Genomic DNA, 23,571 nt, shown 5'->3' with positions numbered 1-23,571 from the left:
AAAGCAGCTAGAAGGAGACATTCGAGATGATCCCACGTTCTCTTCCTTCACCTAGAGAAATTACCCAGAAGCTTGTTGGCGAAAGTTGAATAAAAAAAGGTGTACGGTCCTCCAGATTAGTTGGCCTTGTCGTCGAAACTCAAAATTAAGGTTAGCTAAATGCCAATTAGCTGATAACAGGTGGGAAACTCATACAAAGTCACATAAAATGGTGCGTTACAATGCATGTGTCAGTTAGCAAATAGCTGATACAAAATACCCATCAAATTCCAAAGTTCAAAATTCTCAAATGGTACGAAGCCACACAAATTAAATTCCAAATTCATTTTCGAACTACGTCAGTTTGATCCCGCTAAGAGTGCGTAGGCAATCTAGAGACTCAATTTAGATGCAATTTCCCTACAAAGTCAAAATCGAATCCCTAGTTCAGCCAAGTTCACTCAAATAAATCCAGAGCATTCAAAAAAACCAAATACCAAATCTTTCTTTTTCAGTGGGTCATTCACTCATTGAAAATCCCGAACCAATTCATCCATTAACTACACCGGTTTGATCTCGCCAATGGTACATAGGTAATCTAGTACCATACTACAGATACAATCACAAAAACAAAATACCAAATCAAATCTATGGTGTATATAAACCAAATTCACTCCAACACATCCAAATTGTTCAAATAAACCAGATACCAAATCTTTTTTTTTCTTCAGTGGATGTTCGCTCACTAAAAATCTCAAATCAAAACATCTGAGGACTACGAGTCACTTAATCTCTCCAAAAAGGGTACATGGACAATCTAGGGCTCAACCTAAGGGTCCACAGCTGGAGTTATAGCGTAGGACAAGTTCTTCCGCGACAATACTAATAACTGTCTTGAATATATTAGGATCTAGAAGTGCCAAATTCTGAAATCCTTACCAGATGGCTTATGCCACCTCATCAATCTTCAAACATTGGATATATATCACTGTGGAAGTTTTGTTTCCATCCCAACACTGAGTGGGGGGAGAAGAGCCTCCAACTTGAGAGAGGTCGAGATCACCGATTGTGACAAATTGAAGGCGTTGCCCAAAAACATGCACAATTTCAACTCTCTTGAGGAATTGATGATTGACTACTGTGAAGGTTTGAGTTGCTCCTTTCCCCCCAAACTCACATCACTTACAATTTGGAAGGTGAAGAGCTGTAAGTCATTCTGGGAGTCGGAGTGGGGATTGCACAAACTCACCTCTCTTAGTTGTGGATCTACGGCAATGATCCGGATACGGTGTCGTTTCCACCCGACATTGTCTAGATGGAGATGCTCCTCCCCAAATCTCTCACTGATCTCCGAATACATGGCTTCCCGAATCTGAAGAAACTGAGCAGCAAGGGCTTCAATTCCTCACTTCCCTTCAATCTCTAAGCCTTTTCAAATGTCCAAAGCTGGCATCCATTCCAGAGGAGTGTCTACATACTTCAGTGAAAATATCCATTCCAGAGGAGTAACTTCACTTAGGCAACTTTGGATCTATGGGTGTCCTGTGCTAAAGAGAGATGCCAAAATATCCCACATCCCTTACATAGACATAGTTGGGAAAAGGATTTGAAGCTGATGGTTTATTCGATCCAATTCTCCAGGTCCAGGTATCATCTTCTCAAGGAATGTTTTATTATTATTAATCATCTTTATTCTCGTAATCAAAGTAATCCACAATATTTCTCAAGTTGTTAAAATGTTTTAAAGATTTTGGGTTTCAGGAGGCCTTCGTTAATTTGGCTGACACAGTGGGGGACAAGGTTTGTTATGTGCTTCTAAGGTTTTGGATTATTTCTCATATTGCCAATTGGTTTTATGGTGGAACCTCAATTTTATCATGGTATCAGAGCAAAGTTGTCTACGTGTAAAACTCAATGGCCACACATGCTCCACGTCACCCAGTTGTTGTCCACGTGTAGGCTTGAAAATCCACCACACGTGCGGGGGTGTGTTGAGAGTTGTCCCACATTGGTGAGAGACAAGATTTGCTATGTGCTTATATGGTCTTGAACTACTCCTCATATTGCCAATTGGTTTTATGGTGAAATCTCAATTTCATCACTTTCTTGCTTTGAGAGCGATTCTTTGAAGACAATCTTTCTAGGCCAAGGTTTACTTCTCCCACTTTTTTCGTAAATCCTGAGAATAATCCAACATACTTTAAACTCATGCAAGGTTCGTCCTCCCATCAATGTGGGATTTATTTTCAATATAGCGTCCGAGGTTTAGCATACCTTGATGAAGCTTTACTGTTATCGTCGTTCATTTAGGACTTGAAAACGACTCGTACTGTAGCTGCGAAGTTGTGATCTTGCCGGAAGTTTCAATCCTTGAGGAATTTGTACCTTTCTTTTCGCTAGGAGATGAAAGGACATCGCTTGTACTAGGCATTATGCCTTACACAGAAATTTTGATTGTTACAAAATGTTTGATGTTGCAATTTGATCAGTTCTGGAATAAACATTTCACCATAACAGTGTGTGATCCGCTGCACTTTGATATTTTTGTGCAAATTGTTGAGTGCATCATCTATTCTAAGTGCCGTGGCACCACCAACATTGCTTTCCTTGACTGAATGTTATGTCTTTTCATGTGAAGCTTTACACTTCTATAGGTCGAGAAAAACATGCATATCCCGGTATCATAGCTATAACTAGAAAAATTGCCCGCGCTTCGCTACGGGTTTTGGAACTATTATCCACAACAGGCATGAATAATTTGCATAGAAAGGTGCACTACAAAGTATTAGTCAGCTCATGCAATACATACAAATTTTCAAGCTATTATCCACAACAGGCATGAATAAAGTGCACAAAAAAATATTAGTCAGCTCATGCATAACATACAAATTTTCAAGCTTTGAATTGCCTTGTTCGCAAGTCAGTATTCTGTTCTGTTTACAACCATTGAACTTATTATGTGAATCCAAAGTGGAAAAGCCAGGAACACATTCACAAACCCAAATCAAACTCACCAAATCTGACATTAAAGAATAAATTATATAAAATGACATATTGAAAGAAACTCAAAAGAGATTAGAAAGAAAAAGAGATTGCACCGGAGGAAGTGGGAAAGCGAGGAGAGACGCAGGTGTAGAGGTCAATGGAGAAAGCCACTGCTAAGAAACCCAAGCTTAAAGAAGCCATCTTTGATGCACGGAACAACATGCTAGGCAATACAGAAAACAAATGGAACAAAACTTTAACCAAACAAAAGGAATAAGCAATTATTAAAATATTAGATACATTAGATGAAACAATTTAATAAAACTCCAGGAATTATTTGTTAAGACACGTGAAATTCCCTATTTAAGATTCTAGATAGAATGGAAAAAACGTAATTGAACTAACGATTAAGAATTGAAGTTACTTTTGTTAACATAATAACATTTATTTGCAAGGGATTGATATCGTTTATATTTTATTGCATCAATGTATATAGGGCTTGTCACTTTATAATGAGTTACACTACAGTCTCCTTCGATTTTACATGTATATATTTTGGTGAGAGATACAAATAAGGATAACTTGGTACGAAAACACAATACGACATCTTTTAACATAAAAAATTAAAAGCGAAAACAAAAATGGCAAAGATAAAAATCAAAATCCAATTAAATAATCAAAGAAAACAATAGAAATATCCATCAAGAATTTCAAAAAAATAAATTAAAAAAGGGGAATTATACCAAATCCTTGGACGAACACACAAATATAGCCCCGAAATCCTAGAAGTAGATGACTCCTTTTACCCCAAAGGCTCAAAAGTGAAGAAAGAAGACGACTTGTTTGCACAACGACAAATTATTTAAGCATTTTTAAGCAAATCCAGAATGACACATCTTTCTCTAACAATAAAACGCAATTGTATTGTCTCTCTTTCTAGAAAATATAAAAAGTTTCAAATTCATGCACACAGAGAGAGTACTTTAAATTTTTTTTTATATAACATGAGACGTGGATAATATTATTTATCCAAAAAAATATGTAAATTTTCTTTGTTAAGTTCTTCGATTTAAAAATCTCAATTTCACAAACATGGCAGAATTTTAATGATCTACAATATACAGAAAAACAGTATTATCCAGCATAGAATAGAGCAGAAGAAACTATAAAAAAAATATCTAGCATTACATCTTCAGTATATTTATGAAACACAGATTTGATGTGTGTGTAAGTAAATCTTTTAGGGTTGTCAATGGGCTAAAAAAATATATTGGAAAATAATCAAAAGAAAACACTTTTAGTTGGCTATAAATATTTACCAAGGTCTGTTCAGCAATAAAACTCAGTTCATGTGGAATTGGGGGAAAGAAAAGGTTCAAAACTCTAATCATCCAAATAGAACCTATTATGTTAAAATGGTTCTTGAATAAGGCCAGCAGTGGTATTTGCAAATAAACAACGATGTTAACTCTCATGTATACGTTCACCGATTAGATTCGATTGAATACCATTTTCTCGGGATGTAGAGCTCGGTGATGATTGACTCCTCGTTTTGCATCTTGTCGATTAAGATAATAACCTAGAAACCAAAATCAAACAAACATAGAAACATATATGAGAAATTACACGAATCAGCAAGGATTTTAAAGATTCGGAATGTAATGAAGAGAGGAAAACATGCTTATATGGCTAATATCATCAAAGAAATTGCAAAAAACAACAAATGGGGAAAATTGCAGAACATGTGCATTTCCTAAAACTCCCATCATCTTTTCCATTCCAAATTTTTTTGGGCATACAAAATGAAGCTTATGGAATAAAGAGTAAGATTATTACCTTTGCCAGACCCAAAGTGGTTGCAAAAGCTTGAAAAACCACATGCCAATCCTACCAAAGTCGAATCGACAACCGAAAGGAAACCCATTAAACCCACATTCCAATTCAACCAAAATTCAAACTTCACCTCAAATTAGATCAACAGAAAGAGAAATAGGGGAAAACCCAAATGCCATAGGATAGAAAAACAGGGGAGAGGGAGAAAGGGAGCGAGGGAGAGAGGGAGAAAAAGGGAGATTAAAATGAGTGAGTGGGCAAAATTTGAAAGCTTCGGTGAACTCGTGGCTCCCTTACAACTCGTTGCATCAATAGGATTAGAAGATTCTGGAAATAAAAAAATTACCGAACGACCATAAATTCAATTAAATAAAATTTTAAGAATTTCGTAAAATCCTGGAACGAATGCTCACAAAAGATGAATAACATATAAATTTAAACAACAAAAAAATTGAAAAATACCTCAACAGAACAGATGGGCAATGGTTATAAACTATTGGCCTGGAAATAGTTGACAAACCACAACCCCATGTCCATGATGTGAACACTATCGATGTCATCACCTGAAAAGGTATGTAATATATGTTTGTTAATTTCTACAACTAAAATAAAAAACCAACATACTTACTCATGTGTTATGTTTTGTGAAAATCCAAATGAAAATGCATTAAAAAAAATAATAATAATTATACAGTAGCAACTCTTCATAGAATTCTTCTTCTATTTCCTCCACTTTTTGACCATGATGTTTGCTTCCATATATTAGGTAAACAACACATGAATACATTTAGGATAGAAAATAAACGTTTATTTTAACCATGCACCAATCAGCTAAATTTCACAGTAAGCACAACATTTTCATTCCCTACTTAACAGTGAATTAACTATCTACCACTGCCAGATAAATAAGCATTGCTCTTAAAATGATACTTATTAAACTTAACCTTCTTCTTAATTAACACGAAACCGCAGATAATCACCCAAACCAAACTGTTATTCAGTATATAAAGCAAATTACAAACACTTGGAACAAACATTTCAAATTATAAGATCTAATTATGCAATTTCAACTCAATTTTACTCCGACACAATCAAATTTCACACAACTAAACATGAAACGCATCGAATTTGAGGGCTTAAGAGCAGCATTACGTGCAAAAACTGAAATTTCAATCACCTCGGTTGATCAGAAGCAGAAGGAAGAATGCTGAGCAATCTGGCACACCTAAAGGAGCTCAGAATCTTCTCGCCGACCTTTGACAAATCCATCGCACCCCCTTAATCGGGGACCAAAAACGAAACCTCAGAGCTCTCACTGCCCTCGCTCAAATCGCCATTGAACACAAACGGATTCGCCAAAACACTGCCGAAAGGAGACAGATTCAGCTGCATTTCAATTCGAACCATGGAAACCGACTAACCCAATTTTCAATCACTTAAAAGTAGATCAAGTGAGAGAGAAAGTATACTGTCCTAATAAAAAAAATCAGGCAATCATGATTTTCTATCAGAGCAACCAGGAAGAGAATAAAATCCCCAAGAGCAGAGAAAGAACTCACCGAAATTTAATCGAATGGAGAGAACGAACCATTGATGAGGAAAGTGGCAAACCAAGGAGAGGGGCGACGTATGAGTGAGTTTTGGGCTGTGGGTTTCGGATCTCTCGTTCAAGGGAAATGGGGAGGATTCTAGGGTTTGGGGAAGCAAAGAGCGGGGAGAAATAAGGAGGAGCCATCCGGATACCCAAAAAACGAAACGATTTCTAGGGTTTGATGGGGTGTTCAGGCTGTCGGACTTGCTGGGGAATGTTTTTTTTTCGAAGCTATGGCTGCAAAATGGAGGCGCGGCTAGGTTTTTTTTTTTTTTTTTTTTTTCTTTCATTCATTTGCAGAAAGGTGAGAGAGAGAGCAAAGAGTTGCAAAGGTTGGAGAAAATGAAACAATGGCACAAACGTAATTAACTCAAACTTGAGGGCCCACATCCCCTCTCCAAATCCCACGCACAGCCGTCGATTCCACGAATGCATCCCGATGTAATGGTCAGCCCAACACATGCATAGCAGGGCACCCAAATCCCACGGACAAATTACCCTCCTATCTTTTCATAATTACCCTCCAACCCAACCCTAAAACAAATGGCTTTCTTGAAAATAAGGTGAAATCGGGGGGGATTTTTTTTACTGTAGCCATGAACAGGCCAATTCCCCTCCAACTTTAGAATGGATAATATCTGCCTCTCATCGTGTGACTCTTTTATGTCTTTGTTTCATGTAAAGTTTTCCTCCGTTCAGAACTTTTAAGCTATAGGCCTTCAAAAGAGTGTATAGCAAACTATGGAAGCATAAAGCATCTCCAAACTTGTCATGCCAAGCAACTTACTATTTTCCAATTTTCAAATTTTATCAGGTCGAGCTTGTTTCAATTTTCAAATTTAAACATATTTTCAATTTTCAAATTTTATTAGCTTCTCCGATTGATTCAATTTACTGATTCCTAACCATAATCCCTCTTTCTCAAATCCTAAATTTTCTTCTAGTTCTTATGCCTCTCTTACGATCCAAAACATTGGAAGCAAAGCATGGTACCGATCAAACTTAAGCGTGCTAATTACCTTTCATGGCGTGCTCTCTTCGTTCTGATTTTCAGGCGTTACAAACTTCTTGGAATCATTGATAGATCCAACTCATGTCATGCACCTCTTCTACTAGATCACTCTCTCAATCCACGTTTGAGGTGTGGTACGAAAAATATCAGAATCTCTTGATATGGTTGAATTCTTCTCTCTCTAAAGAAATTATTCCCTTCATTGTTGGAGCTTCAGTGTCTGATAGTGACTTAATTGCAGCCACTCTTTATGGATTTGAATCCTTTATTGATTTAGTCATGCTTCGTCTCTCGTCTACCTCTCTCGATAAATTGCATTTGCATGGTCTTTTACTCACCAAGGAACTCTTTATGGCTCGTCAAAAGCAAGCAGTCTCTTCATCTGCAACTGAGCATTCTCATGCATTCTTTGTGCAGTCTCAGGCACCATTGCTTCCTATGCCATCTACACTAGTCCTTGCTGCCCAGACTCAGCCTTTTCAGCACTCGTTTCGATATAATAATCGTTTCAACCGAAATAGGATGCGGTTAAAAATTATTTAAAATTAAATATAAACAATATCTAATAAAAATTGATCGTACGATATATGATAATCAGACACGATTAATTGATCATCGGCATCCTACAAAAAGATTCGGAGAGGATCCTTGTCCGTTTCAACCGGCACTAGAGAAGCTCTCGAGGCCTTACAATAAGGCCGGCCCATGGTAATTATGAAAGGCCCATTTGCATCATCTCATGTCCCCCTCTGTCTGCTAAACCCTGAACTCCAAACTCTGCGTACTGTTGCTCACACTAAACCCCCAAAACCCTAAATTTAACAGTCACAGAGAACGAAGGGAGAGGGTGGAGGGAGAAGAGAGAGAGAGAGAGAGAGAGAGAGATTGAAAGTGGCCGGTGAAGGTGAAGGAAGAAACGATGTCGTCCAGTACCGAAGATACGACGTCGAGTTCAGAGTCCGAAGCAGCAGACTCTGCGAAGGCGAACTCCACGCTGGAGTTCATAGAGAAGCTCTCAGATGTGCCAATGGGGCGGCTGCCCCCAAACATCGAATTCCAGAGGACACGTGTCGAGTGCAAGGCTGATGCTCCCATTCATGTAACAAGTTTTTCATCCCTTTTTTGCATTTTTCAATTTTTGTTTTCTGAAATGAGAAATCTGTACGTGCCCATGATTTTGTTTCTGCCCTTTTTTTTTCGTTTTCGGAGTTTTTGCTTTTAGTTTTGAGAAACTTTGACCGTTCTGAGTAGAAATTTGGGTTCTTTTGGATGTTGGTTTTTGTTGATGGTCATGTTTGGTTGCTAAGAAAATGTGGGAAAGTAAATTTCTTTTTTGATTTCGGAGTTTTTCTCTAATTGGGTTACCAGAAAACATAAGCTAGAACCGTGTTTATGCATAGATGTAAATTTTTCGAAGAAGAAAATAAATCTTTTTTACCAAGATTGTTTCTTTGAAAAAATTGTGGAAGTGGCGAGACCGAAGTGAGCAATCTGCCTAAGTGGCATAGACCTGCATATGTAGATATTAGTTATAAGTCTGTTTCATTTTTCTGAATGTGAGAGTGAGGAAATGCATTGATGAGTTTTTAGTGTTCTTATTTCTTACATGTTTTAACTTTTGGTGTTTACAGACTGATACTTTTCAGTATAATGGTGCTTATGCATCAATGGGAGTCGATAATAACTTATTGGATAGCTTCTGTGACAACTTTAAAGTTGAAGTTATTAATCTTACGGAGGATGAGATGGAGTTTGATATGATTGGCATTGATCCAGCACTTGCCAACGCATTCCGGAGAATCCTCATAGCTGAGGTTTGATTATATTCATGAATACTTGAGTATACGTGATTAAATTATGCTTTGTCACTGGTTAATATTGCATGGAGTTCATATATAAGTTCTATATTAAGAATACCATTTTCATGGGCCCAAGTGTCATCTTCTTTGTATTGACATAGTGATTCCTGCTTAAGCATCATGCATTAGCTATCAAGAAAATGAATTTGTATCCGTATACTTCAGCGTTTTGTTTTCAACTTGTTACTTCTATAAGGTTGAATGGTTGCATGGTTAATTTCTCATGTTTACGTAACAAGTTTGTATCATTGTTTCCAAGAACAAAACTTGTGTAAATGAGTTACTTTATAATGTACATCAACGGGAGGGAGAAGTTTTATGCTATTCAATCCCCCCCTCCTAAATATTTTTCCCGCTTTAAAATCTACATAAGATGGAAGTTTGTATGTACTTCTCTTGTTTCCTTGGATTAAGGCTAGGTGTGTTTATGAGAGTTCCTCTTCAGTTGGCAGTATGTATTACCAACGGTGATCTAAACATGTTTTAATATACAAGTGCAGGTTCCCACAATGGCTATTGAAAAAGTTCTTATTGCAGACAATACATCAGTAATCCAAGATGAAGTACTTGCCCACAGGTTGGGTCTCATTCCGATCAAGGTTGACCCCAGATCATTTGAATTTACAGGTACTATGGTTTGGTATTTCCATTCTTTTATATAAACCAAATTCATATTTTGTTTATTTCCTATACATATTTGAGTCACTGAGTTCTTTCCTGTCATGTTTTACTTTGTAGGAAATAATACACCACATGAGAAGAACACCATTGTTTTTAAGCTCCATGTACAATGTAAACGAGGGGGGCAGCGTATTTCAGGTATAGTACTGTGTCTTAGATTATCAGTAAGTTTTATAGATCTATCTTTCTTCAAGGCTATTGGTGGGAATTTTTATATTGGTTATGATGACTTTGCAACCTTTTATGCAGTAAAGTCAAAAGAATTGATTTGGTTGCCAAATGGGAGTGAGTTTCCATTGGAATCACAAGATACCAAGTCAGAGTCGTCATCAAAACAAAAAACATATACATCATTTACTTGCAGTCAGGATTCCTTGCCAGAATTTTCCGACAATCCAATTGCCCCCACGAGTCGAGATATTATAATTGCTAGACTAGGCCCTGGTCAGGTAAACGCGCTATTTGTTTTGTATAGTTATGGTCATTGCTCAGAAATCATAGATTGCATTTTTCACTCTGCAACTTAAGCACATTCCTAAATTTTGTGGAGCAATCGTCTTCAAATAGTGTTTCGTTATGCAGCATTATACCCAACTACCATCTTATCAGTTTCAGTATTTATTCTATCTAGTAGTCAATAATGTTTACTGTTGAATTTACTTTTAAGTGACGTTAGTTTACCACTTTTTAGGTAATTGAACTGGAAGCACATGCTGTTAAGGGCATTGGTAAAACACATGCAAAATGGTCTCCAGTTGCCCCCGTTTGGTATAGGATGCTTCCTGAGGTAAGGGGATGTTGTTTCAGTGATTCGGAAAACACTCTGAAGATTATGTCAAAGTAATCATAAAAAGATTTTGATTGCTTATTAGGTTATAATATCGCAAGATATTGAAGATGAGATGGCTGAGAAACTTGTGGCAACTTGCCCAGTTAAAGTATACGATATTGAAGATATTGGCAACGGTTAGTGATTATCCTTTTATGGCAAAAAAATGAAACAATCATGTGGGTTTGTCCCAATATTTGGATTTTAAAAAATGTTGTTATGTCTGCACTTGCTTAGTTACAGTTTGCCTTGTTTTGTCAATTCTGGAGCGACTTTGATTGATAATTTGACTGGTTAGCAGGCAAGAAAAGGGCAACTGTAGCCAGGCCACGAGTTTGCACACTGTGCAGGGAGTGCATCAGAGAAGGGAAGGGTTGGGAGAATTCTATCTCTCTGCAGCGTAAGAAGGATCATTTCATTTGTAAGTGATTTCTTCTGTGTTTGGAACTATAAATTTCTCTTGCTTTCTCATTGCTGACGGTGTCCTAGAATTGTAGCTTTAGTCCTCATGACACAACTATATAAATTTCAGTCTGAAATATCTGGTAAGCTCAGACTTCGATCATTGTCAGTTACAAGCTTACCAGCTATCTTCAATGTAGATGCTTACGCGTAAGGTTTATATAGGAACAATAAGTTTTAACATAGCAACAAATTCTTTCACTGAATGTTTTTTAGAGTTCTAACGCTCTCTCGCTCTCTGATTTGCACAGTTAAAATTGAATCGACTGGGGTATTGCCTCCCGAAGTCTTATTTACTGAAGCTGTGAAGATTCTGGAAGACAAGTGTGATCGTGTTATTTCTGATCTTTCTTGAAGCTCTGGTTTTTGTGTAGAAAGAAAATGAGGCTAGAAAGAACAGTGAAACATCTAGTTTTGATAGCGTATATGTTTATTGAGCTCATGAATCCACATCCCAATGTGAAGCGAAATTCTTAATTTGCGGTAAGAGCGGCATTTTTCTTCGTGTATGTGTTTTGGTTTGCCCATCAAAGTATTCTACGGCTGCGGGAAATGATTTCTACACTGTTTTTTCCTTATGCGCACTTTTGTTAATATATAGCCCTTGATTCTCCTTTTTTAATTCGATCCGAAGGCTAGAATTCAGTTCTCTATGGCCCTCCCATATGATGATGCGACTTTCCTCATAGCGCAATAAATCAAACTTTTTTACCTAACCTAATTGTAAACCATTTCCTTCCCCAAAACTCACCAATTAGATTAATTCTAAGGGGTTTTTGGTGTACAATTATAGGAGAACACTATTTAGGTTTTTACAAGGATCTACTCCCTAAACTATTGTCCGACACAAAACATCTCGTTGCAAAAGCTGTTTACATATAATGTCAAATTCTACGCGTGTACCGGTCATATATGTCATATCTGATCATATTTGCGGTTAGATGGTCTGTATATCAAGGGCACGTTTGGAAGTGCTTTTGAAATGACTAAAAGTGTTATAGTGAAAATGGCTTTGGAACCAATCCTTAGTAAAAATACAAGTGAATCCTGAAAAACACTTGAAGTGCTTCTTGCAGAAAGCACTTCAAGTCCTTTTGGAACCAAAAAATATTTTCTATAAAAATATTTTCAGTTATTTTAAAAACACTTTCAAACAAATCCTAAATAAATCCACGTACCATAGCCTGAGTCCCAAATTCTGATTTGTCTGAAAATAGTAATGATTCCATGCATACAAGAGATTATGAAAAACTCGATTCATCTTACATATGAAGTTTGGGGGAAGGATGATTGTCGCAATAAGTGGACATGTTTGTGAAAGGATGTGAAAAGAGGTGAAGCATCAAATCTTTTGTGGAAACATAAAACGTTAGATGTTGGGTGTTGGGTATGTTTCGTAAGACATTTCCAGACAGTTTGCTGTTGGAGAGCACGAGAAGCCACTCTTTGTTCCGTCTTCAACTGTTTGCATTAATTACTTGTTTCTTTTCTCCAATCCAGATTCTCTCTAGATCTTGTAGTCATGAGGCGACAAACCGAGTAATCTAGACTACTTATTTCAAATTTTACGGTCTCCATTAGTCAGTAATATAGACTACTTATTTCAAATTTTACGGCTCCCATTAGTCAATTATACTGACCTACCTCACAAAAACCAAAAGCCAGATTTTTTCTCTTTTGAACGGTCTGGATCACGCGGTTAGTCAGCTCCATACTGATTCTCTGTTCTCCTCACTTTTTGTTATATCGAGTACAATTATTGCTGTTTCTTTTGCTTGAAGCTCGCCTTTTTTTATTTTTTTTACAAGACGATATTCTAAGTTAATCTTTGTCTAGAGAATACGGACTTGAACTTGATAGCAAAGCACCAGGCACAACTGATCGAACCCAAACCTCCTTCACTCCCATTCAGAGCATCATCGATGCAAACGAGAGTTTGTACATGCGGGAGGTTAACATTTTTGCGCAAAGCATGCAAGATCCACGAAGAAATATAAGATTGGTGGATTGTACACAGTGATACGCTCAGAATGTACAAAAGTTGGAACCGTATATCGTATAAATGAAGTGATTATCCGTATATTAATGGTATATGATCCAACTTATACACATATTCGCACTACTTCAGAGAATACAACGAAAAAAATGTTGAGCAGAAGGGAGGGGGGAGGGGGCTCAAGCTAATTCCTTTTACCCCTATGTTTTCTAGGTCCAACTACCTCCCATCCATCTTCTGCTTCGGCCGCTTGCTTGGGCTTTGGCTCATTGCCTGATACGCGTACGGGATTTAAGTTTGAATGAGCCTCTGATATGTCTACTATCATGTTCGAGGAATCATCATTTCCCATGCTATGATCTCTATCATCTTTATCTTCATCGCCATCGTCATCGTCATCATCATCATTTGCAACCTGGCATGAGTGACAGAGAATTAAGAGATTTTAGCAAGGCATATCATTCAAAAGTATCATCCTCACTCCGCCACTTATGGCTCTAGAGGAAAACTTTCAAGACAACATCCACTAGTTCTCTTCAATAAATTTGAAAAAAGCATGCTGGACAGGAGAAGTTTATATCAAAAAATTTAAAGGCAGAGGGTTTTAAATGAAGCTTTACCTGTCTAACATGTGGAACAGCAACTTTTCGTTGATTGGCTTCCCTTAGGCTTTCAATCGACTTGAAATTACAATCTCAACATTCTTCATACATAATCATAGCTTTTCAGCTACCTGTGTAAATCCAAAGAAAAAGAAACCACAAACACCATAAAGATAGAAACCATTACTAAAAGTAAAGGTTGCATCCCTACTCCCTAGTACCATCTACTTTATAGAAACAATAATGAACCGTAAATTGTCCGTCTATCTCCAATGGCCGGAGATGCAGCTGATTCTTAGTTGCCAACTTAAATGTAGTTGATGCTAAAAGGTTTCAGTTTTTAAAAGTCAAATAGTCAGCCAAGTGTGGGTGGTCTGGAACACACACATTACAAACCTTTGCAATGGTGGCCCATTCAAAGCAATGCCAACACAATCCATAGAGGAAGCAAAGTACTTTTGAGTTTCCCACCAGAAGCATAACATATTAAATCTTCTCCATTTCATCATACTCCATCAAGATACTATCAAGTGTTCTCCGAAAAGATGAGGTTAAGTATAAAAGGAACACCTCCTCAATGCTGCCATCCTCTGTCACAGTGTTGAGAGAAAGCGTAGCTTCATTCAGCGTATCTTCCAAATCATCTACGTAAAAAGGCTCTGGGGAGAATGAACACGTACTTGTGAGATTTCGTTACAACAACGACTGGCAAAAATATTCACATCATTTGTTAATCATTCTGCTTGGCTAGAACAATAGAAATCTTCATTCAAAAGACACAGAAAAAATTATTAGTTCGGTATACAATTCGGTATGTTGAAAAATTGCTAATTTGACTATAACTACCAATTAGGCTCCACTCAATTACTAGTTTTACTTAACGCACTGTATCATATTCCTACAAATAATTTATAAGACAAAGCAAACCTCACCAAAACTGAACTAAAAACGCAAAATTTGATACGAAAAAAGAATATTTCAGCACAAAATTGAAGTTTTTAGTGATAAAGGTTCTTACTTTCACTACAAATCCCCTATTGAATCCTAAGCCAACCTCATAAGAACAATGCTTCACAAAATATTACGAAAACACAATAATTATATAATAATTCCCTACAAAATAAGCAGCAAATCAAAATTCAAGCTCAATTCTTTACACACAAAAAAAAATTGGAAAATCTGATGAGTCGAGCTAGAGGAGATGAGGGAATCAAAGTACCTGTGGAGTGATTGAACCAGGAGAATATATCGGTGACGAGTTGCTCCGCTTTGCGGCACGAGTCACGCCCGCCCCACTCGTTTTGGACGGCCAATTGGGGCGCCGACCACCGAGACAGAGCCAATCCTATGCCTTCTTGGAGTATGGGCCCCGCCTCCGCCGATAGCTTTCTCTCAGGCTCCATTTTCGGAATCTCCGTCAGGTCAAAACCCTAACCCTAAACCTGAAAAGTGAAGAAGATGAGGTTTATAATGAAGGGGACTGTTTGGTTTGCTGGACTGTTGTACTCTTGACGCGGTTTGAGGAGGTTCTAGCTGGGAAGAATCCCCTCCAGAACTCTTCCACCAAAACCTACCAATCAATTAATTCAGTCTTTTGAAATTTGATCAACGATTAAAATTATTATAACTTTTAAAGAAGTCTCATTTTTGTAGCTGTTAGATCAAATTTCAAGAACCCGAACTAATTAATTGATGAGCTTGGGTGGGAGGGGGATCTCTCCCCGTTCTAGCTCTCTATTTTTTAGGAGATAGGAGTGGGAAAGCTTACAGAAACTTTTGAGAAATGTTAAGGGAGGTATCTTAAAGTGAAATTTTTTATGTAACCTTTGTTTTATTATAGTTTAACGGCAATTTTATGTCGATATTAAAAACATTGTGTTAAAAATATGAATTGTTAGAGAGTTTATAGAAAATCACATTTTTTAGAGAATTTCTTCAACATTTCTCATAACTTTTTTCAGGAATGATACGAATCAAACCTCATTCCTAGGATCACGAACCTAAGACCACCAAACCTCAATATGAAGTGGTTATCAATATTGTAATTAAATATTTTAAAGGGAAATTGGAGAAATGATAATTTGTTGACATTTGGTTGCAAAATATCAGTATGTCATTGTTGTATGATCGTTATGTCATTGTTATGTCGTCGCTATCAACTTCTTTTTTTTTTTTTGCACAAACAATATTATTTACACTAAAGGATAGGAGATGGGCTTACCCTTATAATGGGCTAATAATAATTTGGTTCAAATTTACATTCGGCGAGAATCGAACCTAAGACCTCTCACTTACAAGTGAAGATGAATATCACTATATCGTAGTACAAAATGACTTAACTTATTAAAAATGATCATTTCTACAACCTCCAATATTAATTATTTTTGCTAATTGTCTAAATTAAATATATTGAGAAAATAATTATTTAAACAATTGAAACTTAAAAAATAAATTTTTTGATTAATTATTTTTTGTTGTATATAAAATATAACTTATAAACTAATTTGATAAGAAAATAAGGAGTTTGAGGTACACAATTTGAATTAGACAAGTCAAATATGGTAATAATGCAATCTTACAACATTCTCCAAATATGGTATCGTAAATTTATACATTTACCTTTTCTTTTTTTTTTTTGGTTTTCATTCATTTTTAAAAGTGAGTAACTTTTGTGATGGTTATGAGGTTGAATGAGTTGTTTCAATATAATTTTATTTCAAATAACTCAATATATAAAGATGATAATTCAAATTTAAATACAAAGAGCGAACACACTATAAGAGATCTAACTCAAATTTATTTGTTTTAATATAGTTTAGAGTCCAAATGTTGACCCTTCCTTCATGATCCAACTACTGTTGTTTATATGCATAAAGAAGCACTAATCATAAAATTTGGTCACTTTGATCCCACCTCTCCAAATTTCCAACATGTTAATAATCAATCACACACCTGTATTTCACCCGGCACGTTTTAAGTTCGATTTTTTACTCTTAAGAATCACATGAATGGTGATCTGAATATGCTGAAATATCTCTGTGGATCTTGTCAACTTCTGAACAGTAGAATGTTATGATAAAATCACCAACTTTTTTTGAAAAAATAATAATAATAATAATCAAATCCCTAACCATGCAATTGGATCATGATCCCGTCAACTAGCACTCTCGCGGACCATTTGCCCCAAAAATATTAATCAACGCCCAAATTTACAAAAACATCTTATTTAAAGTGGCATAAAGCAGGGGACACGCCTGGTCAATTGGTCATTTTCCAAGTCCTCAAAACCCTTAAATAATTAGACAAGCTCAAACTCCCAAAGCATGAGGGACAGGGTGGAGCCTTGGTGGGGCCCATAAATTGATTCAGACACTTGTATTTGTGACAAAATACATCGTAATAATTGAATTCCAAAAAGAAGAAAACTTAATAATTAGCAAAAAAGAGAGAATTTATTTTGCTACAACGATGTATGACTCGTTTGTAAATGTTTTAAAATGATTAAAAGCATCTTGGGTAAAATTAATTTTAGATTTCAAAAACTCTTTAAGTAGTTTGTCGAAGAAGCAGCATGTATGTGATTCTTGTAAGAACAAACACTTAAACACTTAAAGTGCTTTTACATGATTTGATTGAATTTTTACTAAGTATTTGCTTTTAAAATATATTTTTAAAACGTTTTTAATTATTTTAAAAACATTTCCAAACGAGTCTATATTATATATTAAAGGGTGAAGAATCTGAACTAAATCAAATAGTTCACATAAAATAACAATTTGGGATCAACCTCGCCTAATTATAAAAGAAAATCAAGCTTATATAAAAAATTAGACTGTAATAATAAAAGACAGAGAAAAACAACTTAATAACAAACAATAAAATACACATTATTGCTAGCCTATTGTGTAACTAAGAAAAACAACTTAATAACAAACAATAAAATACATATTATTGTTGGCCTATTGTGTAACTAAGTCCACACCCTCTCTTATACATAATATCGTTTGTTTAAAAAATAACAAAAAAAAAAAAACAAAACCTAACTTTAGCAGTATTGCTTTGACCCCAATTCTCTCTCTGTCAAAGACTCAATGCCTCAATACATGGATGGTCATGGTAGTAGAGCCCCCCCCCCCCAGACCCAACTCTCTGTGTCTTTCTAATCTGACTCACTACTGAACCTTCTCTCTCTCTCTCTCTCTCTCTCTCCACACATTTCAGGAAAAAGGAGTTCTCACACATTGCTCTCTCTCTCCCTTTATCTCCCCCAACAGTTGTGAGTGCTCTTTTCCCTCTTACTTTCCTTTCCACTCTGTTAAAGCAAAACCAAAGCAAGAAATCCTTTCAAGGTTCTGATTTTTGGTGGAAGGCTCTCTCTCTCCTCTCCATCTCTCTCTCTCTCTCTCTCTCTCTCTCTCTCAAGCCGAGGTATCTATCTTTTTTGGGTTTCCTTTTCTGTTCACTTTTAACTGGTCCTGATTTGTTTGGTGATTTTTGCTTCTCTATTGCACTCTTATCATGTTTTTTTAGCATCTGGGTCTTTTGGATCCAAAGTGTTGGGTCCCTGATTGAGATCTGTATGAATCTCTTTCCTTTGCTTCTTATCTTTTGCTATAGATTATGGGTTTTGTGTGTATTTATAGATAATTGATAGATACACAATTACATACATTCAGTTGAGTTTTTTCCTTAGCTTCCCCATGGCTCGTTGATCCATGGCATTTTTTATGTTGAAAGTTTTGTGCTTTTGGAAAAAGGATTGGCATTTTTGAGGTAGATAACTGTGACTCTTGTACTTTTGATTCAGTTTTGACCGATCACTTGTTGGGGTTTTAGATTGTTTTGTAGCTTGATGCTTCTGGGTTGCATGCAGCTCTGTGCTTTGATGCCCATTTCTTGAGTTCTTTATGAGGGTTTTTACAGTTTCTGCTTACTGTTTATGAAATGTTATATTCTGGTCTGCTGGAACAAAAAGCTAGTCTGAAACTCTTGAACATAGGTCTTGCTTATAGAATTCCAGTTTCTTCGACTTTTTTGTGTGTTATTCATTTGGAATAATTTGAGTGATTGTCTTTTTGGGTTTTGTAGCTTGAGATTAGGTTGTGTTGATGTAGTAATGATTTCGATGTCTTTATTTTCGGGCTGAAATGTTATCACTATAGTTTTATTATTTATAGATAGGATTGGATAGTGTTCCTTGTACTGTATTATATTTATTGTTTCATAGTGGTGAACTCTTTGTTTGTGTGTAGAAATTAACTTGCAATTGATGGACTTGAAGATGAATTTGATCGAGAGTGTCAATGGAGGGAATCAGTTGGTGAGGTTGGGGGATGAGTAATGGATTTGTTCAATTTGATCTTTTATATCAAGTGTAAATTATGTCGATGGCCTCTAAATCCGGTGCCAGAAGTTCTTCCCCAGAGACTCAGAGGAAATTAATTGCTAGTCAAACAACAGAAAGAAATTTTCGCAGACCTTCACCTCTTCCTTCACCTCTTCCGATTACAAAGACAAGCAAATCAGAGCCAGTCACTCCAAAAAAACTTCCTAGGCATGTGCAACAAGATGCGCCAAAGCAAGTTTCTACAGAAACTACTGAAGAGAAGAACTACAAGATTCCTTATCAGAAGGAGTCTGCCAAAACTTTAGCAGATCAGTTAGGTTCAGCTTTATCACTGGGTGATGCAAAGCAGGTGCCAGCTGATGTGGATCCTGTTGCGAGTGAGACTAGGAATTTTCCAGGAGGCGGTGATCAAAAAAAGAAAACATCAGCAAATGGAATCTGCCCAACTTCAGCGAAAGCAAGTGATGATAGGACCAGCAGTATTGCCAAGACAAGTGGAAATGCCAAGATGAGTGGTCGAGCTGATTTTGTTGAGAGTGGGAAGAGCAGTATCTGTAGAGGTAGTACTAGCAGTGACATCAGTGATGAAAGTACTTGTAGCAGCTTTAGTAGCGCTATCAACAAACCTCACAAAGCAAATGACATACATTGGGAAGCTATTCAGGCTGTCCGATCAAGGGACGGTGTATTTGGTTTAGGCCATTTCAGACTTCTGAAGAAGCTGGGCTGTGGGGATATTGGAAGTGTCTATCTTTCAGAGTTGACTGGAACAAAATGTTATTTTGCAATGAAAGTTATGGACAAAGCATCTTTGGCTAACCGTAAAAAACTTCTTCGTGCTCAGACTGAGAGAGAAATACTTCAATGTTTAGACCATCCTTTCCTTCCAACCCTATATACCCATTTTGAGACAGAGAAGTATTCATGTCTGGTAATGGAGTTCTGCCCTGGAGGCGACTTGCACACACTCAGGCAGAGGCAACCCGGAAAGCATTTTACTGAGCAAGCAGTGAAGTAAGTATTCTCCTGTACTCCATTAGTTCAACTGTGGCAAATGATCTTGTTCTCTATTGTCAGTTTGAGCATGTGTGTTTTATATAGTCATTTATTTTTGTTTTGAATTTCCTTTTGCCACCCTGCTTCTTGGTTTATTATTATGTCATCGGCAGGTGCATACCAATACAATTCATACTGTGACATAAAAGGTTTTATATCTCTTGCTATTGAATGATCTGATTTCATTACAATGCTAAATAAAGCTTACACAGACGTTGAACCCCTATCACGTCAGTTTTAGTTGTTGCTGGGATCTACCTACTTGCAGGCTGATCATCGGGTGCTTCCTATTGTTTTGATGTAGACCTTTGCAAACGTAAACCACCAGTTTTTCCCATTTAATGTTGTAGAATGAATACAAGCTGCCAAGCATGTTTCTTTCTCAGTTATATTAGCAAAGAAATACTGTCACTCTATCATGTTGTAATTTGACTTTGACGATTCTTGGTATTATATTTGTCCTCCAATATGCAGGTTCTATGTAGCTGAGGTTCTCCTTGCACTGGAATATCTTCACATGCTTGGGATTGTTTATCGTGACCTTAAGCCAGAAAATGTCCTTGTGAGAGATGATGGGCACATAATGCTTTCCGACTTTGACCTTTCCCTGCGCTGTGCTGTCAGCCCAACCCTCGTGAAATCTTCAGCCCCTGACTCTGAACCTTTTCGAAGGAACTCAGCTTATTGTGTGCAACCTGCCTGCATCGAGCCCTCTTGTATTCAGCCATCTTGTGTGATGCCTACAACATGTTTCTCACCTCGTTTCTTTTCGAGTAAATCTAAGAAAGACCGGAAACCCAAGAATGAAATGGGGAACCAAGTACGCCCATTGCCAGAACTCATGGCTGAGCCAACCAATGCTCGTTCGATGTCATTTGTTGGGACCCATGAGTATTTGGCACCAGAAATTATCAAGGGTGAAGGGCACGGCAGTGCTGTTGACTGGTGGACCTTCGGGATCTTTCTGTATGAGCTGCTGTTTGGTAAAACACCTTTCAAGGGATCAGGAAATCGAGCCACCCTGTTCAACGTGGTAGGTCAGCCATTGAAATTCCCGGAAGCACCAGTGGTTAGCTTTTCAGCAAAGGATCTGATCAGGGGCCTACTTGTGAAAGAACCACAGCATAGGTTGGCATATAAGCGAGGAGCAACCGAGATTAAACAGCATCCGTTCTTTGAAGATGTTAATTGGGCATTGATTCGATGCGCAAGTCCTCCTGATATTCCAAAACCAGTCGAGTTTGAGCGGATTTCAGCCCCCCCAGTGTCAGCCAGTGATAAAGCTACCGCTGCTGCTACTCATCCAGATCAAAACAATTATCTGGAATTCGATTTCTTCTAATTATTTTCGGAACTGAAACGCCATTTTCCTTCTCTTTTTTTTTTTGTTGTGAAAGATGTAGAGTTCTCTGAAATGTTGATTATTATGTGGATTTTAGGGTTTTTTTTTCAGTGTTGGTCATGACCATATGTTTGATGTTATGAAACACAGATTTGTATTCCAGCACAAATGTTGAATGCTGTTTCCAAAATGTGGATCCAGTTTCTTTAATATACGTATAGATTGTGAGATTATGTTTTTATCAAGAATAAAAGAAGTTTGAAATTGTTTTTGCACCGGGGCGGTGGCACCAGCTTGTGTTGCCCTGCCCCGCTGCAACGCTTCTAAAACATTCACACCTTGATTCAGGAGCAAGGAATTGTAAAGTTTTGCTAAAGGATTTGTATGAGGGGGATTCGAACTATACACTAATTCGAACTTGAGTGCAACGGTCTGATCACGTTGTTCGGCCAACTGGTGTAACCTACATCTGTGAAAAGAGCTTCCCCCAACCCTACTATAGTGCTTTGAAGCTGTATTTTGATGGATCTACAATGGGAAGTCAAAATACTTGCTGGGCAACCTTTGGTTGTGATATTTTGGGCTTTCATGAAGTCTCACTTTCAGTTGTCCCAGCTATCTAAATATCAAATAAGAAAATTCAAAAATATTGAAGGTGATTCCAAAGTAGCTATTTCATGAAGAGAATTTTGTATCATATTCTCTTGCTCAATTAGAGCATATACTCATTCAAGTGAGGATTGAGGAAAATCAAATCTTATGTAATTTAAAATTTACATTTGTTGTCACTTAATACTATGGTCGACTAGTATTCCTTTCCACTTATAAGTAAGAGGTTTTAGGTTTAATTATCGTCAAATGCGAATTTGAACCACATTATTGCTATCCCATTGTGAGGCGAAGCCCAGTCCCCTCTCCCTTAGTGTAAGTAATATTGTTTGTTAAAAAAAAAATAAAAATAAAAATCATATTTGTTGTTGGTGAGCCGCAACACATATTTGTATAAAGTTTCCAGTCTTGTAGCGTGGGCTATAACTAAGTTGAACATTAAAGTGAGTAGTTTTATGAAGAGCAAGTCAAGTGGGTGAGATTCGTCACTGCTCTTGACAAAGTAGAAAGCTACATATACGTGCTCATTTGAAGGTGCTTTTAAATAATTGAAAGTTTTTTTTGGTGAAAATGCTTTTAGAATCAATTCTTAGTAAAAATGCAAATGAACACAGAAAGCACTTCAAGTACTTTTGGAATCCAAAAACATTTTCTCTAAAAGCAATTTTAATTATTTTAAAAGAACTTTCAAACGAGATCGTAATGTCACAATTTACTTTTATATTTGTATTCCTTTGATTCAAATCAATAATCACATGAAGAAGATTTATGTCATATTTATGCATATAGTTGTTGTTATTATTATTATTTATTATCATCAAATTGCCATAAATTTATGAAAAATGGTGATATTTCAAAGTCATGGGACCAATTATGATATTAAAAAGAGAAGAAAAAAAAATTAATAAAAAAAATATAAAATTCTTGGGACCCATGAGAATTTGTCCAATAAATCGACCAGTATAAAAATTGGGTGCGGGGACATTGGAACCACATCTCAAACATGTGAAGGCTTCACATGGGAACCCACAAGTAAAAAATAAAAGAAAAAAAAAACTTAGCACAATAATTCAAAAACACTTGGACACATGGGAACATTCTTGCCACATTGAGGCTTGTTCCTTTAAATAATTTAAGGAATGAGAAATGTTAAGAGATTCTCTCAAAATATGATTCTTTATGAATTCTCTATTACCTTAAAATTTAACGTTAATTCTCATGCCAACATTATGAAACGCTATGGAAAAAACAGAAGGCGACAGAGAGTCTATGAAGAGTCTCATTTTAAGAGAGTTTCCTTAACTTTTCTCTTTAAGGGATAGGCTACAAAATTCAGCATCTATTCCATGTTGAATCATGGCTCCCTATCTTGTTTGGTTGAGATTTAA

At 36.7% G+C, this 23,571-nt stretch overlaps 2 protein-coding genes and 1 pseudogene across 4 annotated transcripts; 2 read left to right on the top strand and 1 right to left on the bottom strand.

The window, feature by feature from the left end:
* Positions 1 to 8,181: 8,181 nt before the first annotated feature.
* LOC103967872 (DNA-directed RNA polymerases I and III subunit rpac1-like) lies at positions 8,182 to 11,804 on the top strand. 2 transcript variants are annotated; one of them, XM_009381202.3, is made up of 9 exons: positions 8,182 to 8,499; positions 9,032 to 9,214; positions 9,760 to 9,886; positions 9,998 to 10,078; positions 10,190 to 10,389; positions 10,632 to 10,727; positions 10,813 to 10,906; positions 11,068 to 11,190; positions 11,483 to 11,804. In XM_009381202.3, exons 1-9 carry the CDS (start codon positions 8,320 to 8,322, stop codon positions 11,584 to 11,586), a joined length of 1,188 nt encoding a protein of 395 aa, XP_009379477.2. In that variant the 5' UTR covers positions 8,182 to 8,319; the 3' UTR covers positions 11,587 to 11,804. The 2 variants fall into 2 exon arrangements, with proteins under 2 accessions (XP_009379477.2, XP_009379479.2); XM_009381204.3 differs by having other exon boundaries at positions 8,183 to 8,499; positions 11,071 to 11,190.
* Positions 11,805 to 13,285: 1,481 nt separating this feature from the next.
* LOC103967871 lies at positions 13,286 to 15,335 on the bottom strand (annotated as a pseudogene).
* Positions 15,336 to 17,980: 2,645 nt separating this feature from the next.
* LOC103967869 (serine/threonine-protein kinase D6PK-like) lies at positions 17,981 to 21,804 on the top strand. 2 transcript variants are annotated; one of them, NM_001302298.1, is given in 3 exon segments: positions 17,981 to 18,257; positions 19,082 to 20,190; positions 20,707 to 21,737. In NM_001302298.1, coding segments are annotated over 2 exon segments (1,848 nt in total). In that variant the 5' UTR covers positions 17,981 to 18,257; positions 19,082 to 19,210; the 3' UTR covers positions 21,575 to 21,737.
* Positions 21,805 to 23,571: the final 1,767 nt, after the last annotated feature.

Source organism: the organism of the source record quoted next, unplaced genomic scaffold (genome assembly GCF_019419815.1).
Source record: "Pyrus x bretschneideri cultivar Hongxiangsu unplaced genomic scaffold, Pyrus_bretschneideri_v1 Contig51, whole genome shotgun sequence".
Classification (NCBI taxonomy): Eukaryota; Viridiplantae; Streptophyta; class Magnoliopsida; order Rosales; family Rosaceae; genus Pyrus; species Pyrus x bretschneideri.
Note: the sequence above shows the minus strand (reverse complement) of the source record. Positions and strands in the feature narration are given on the sequence as shown.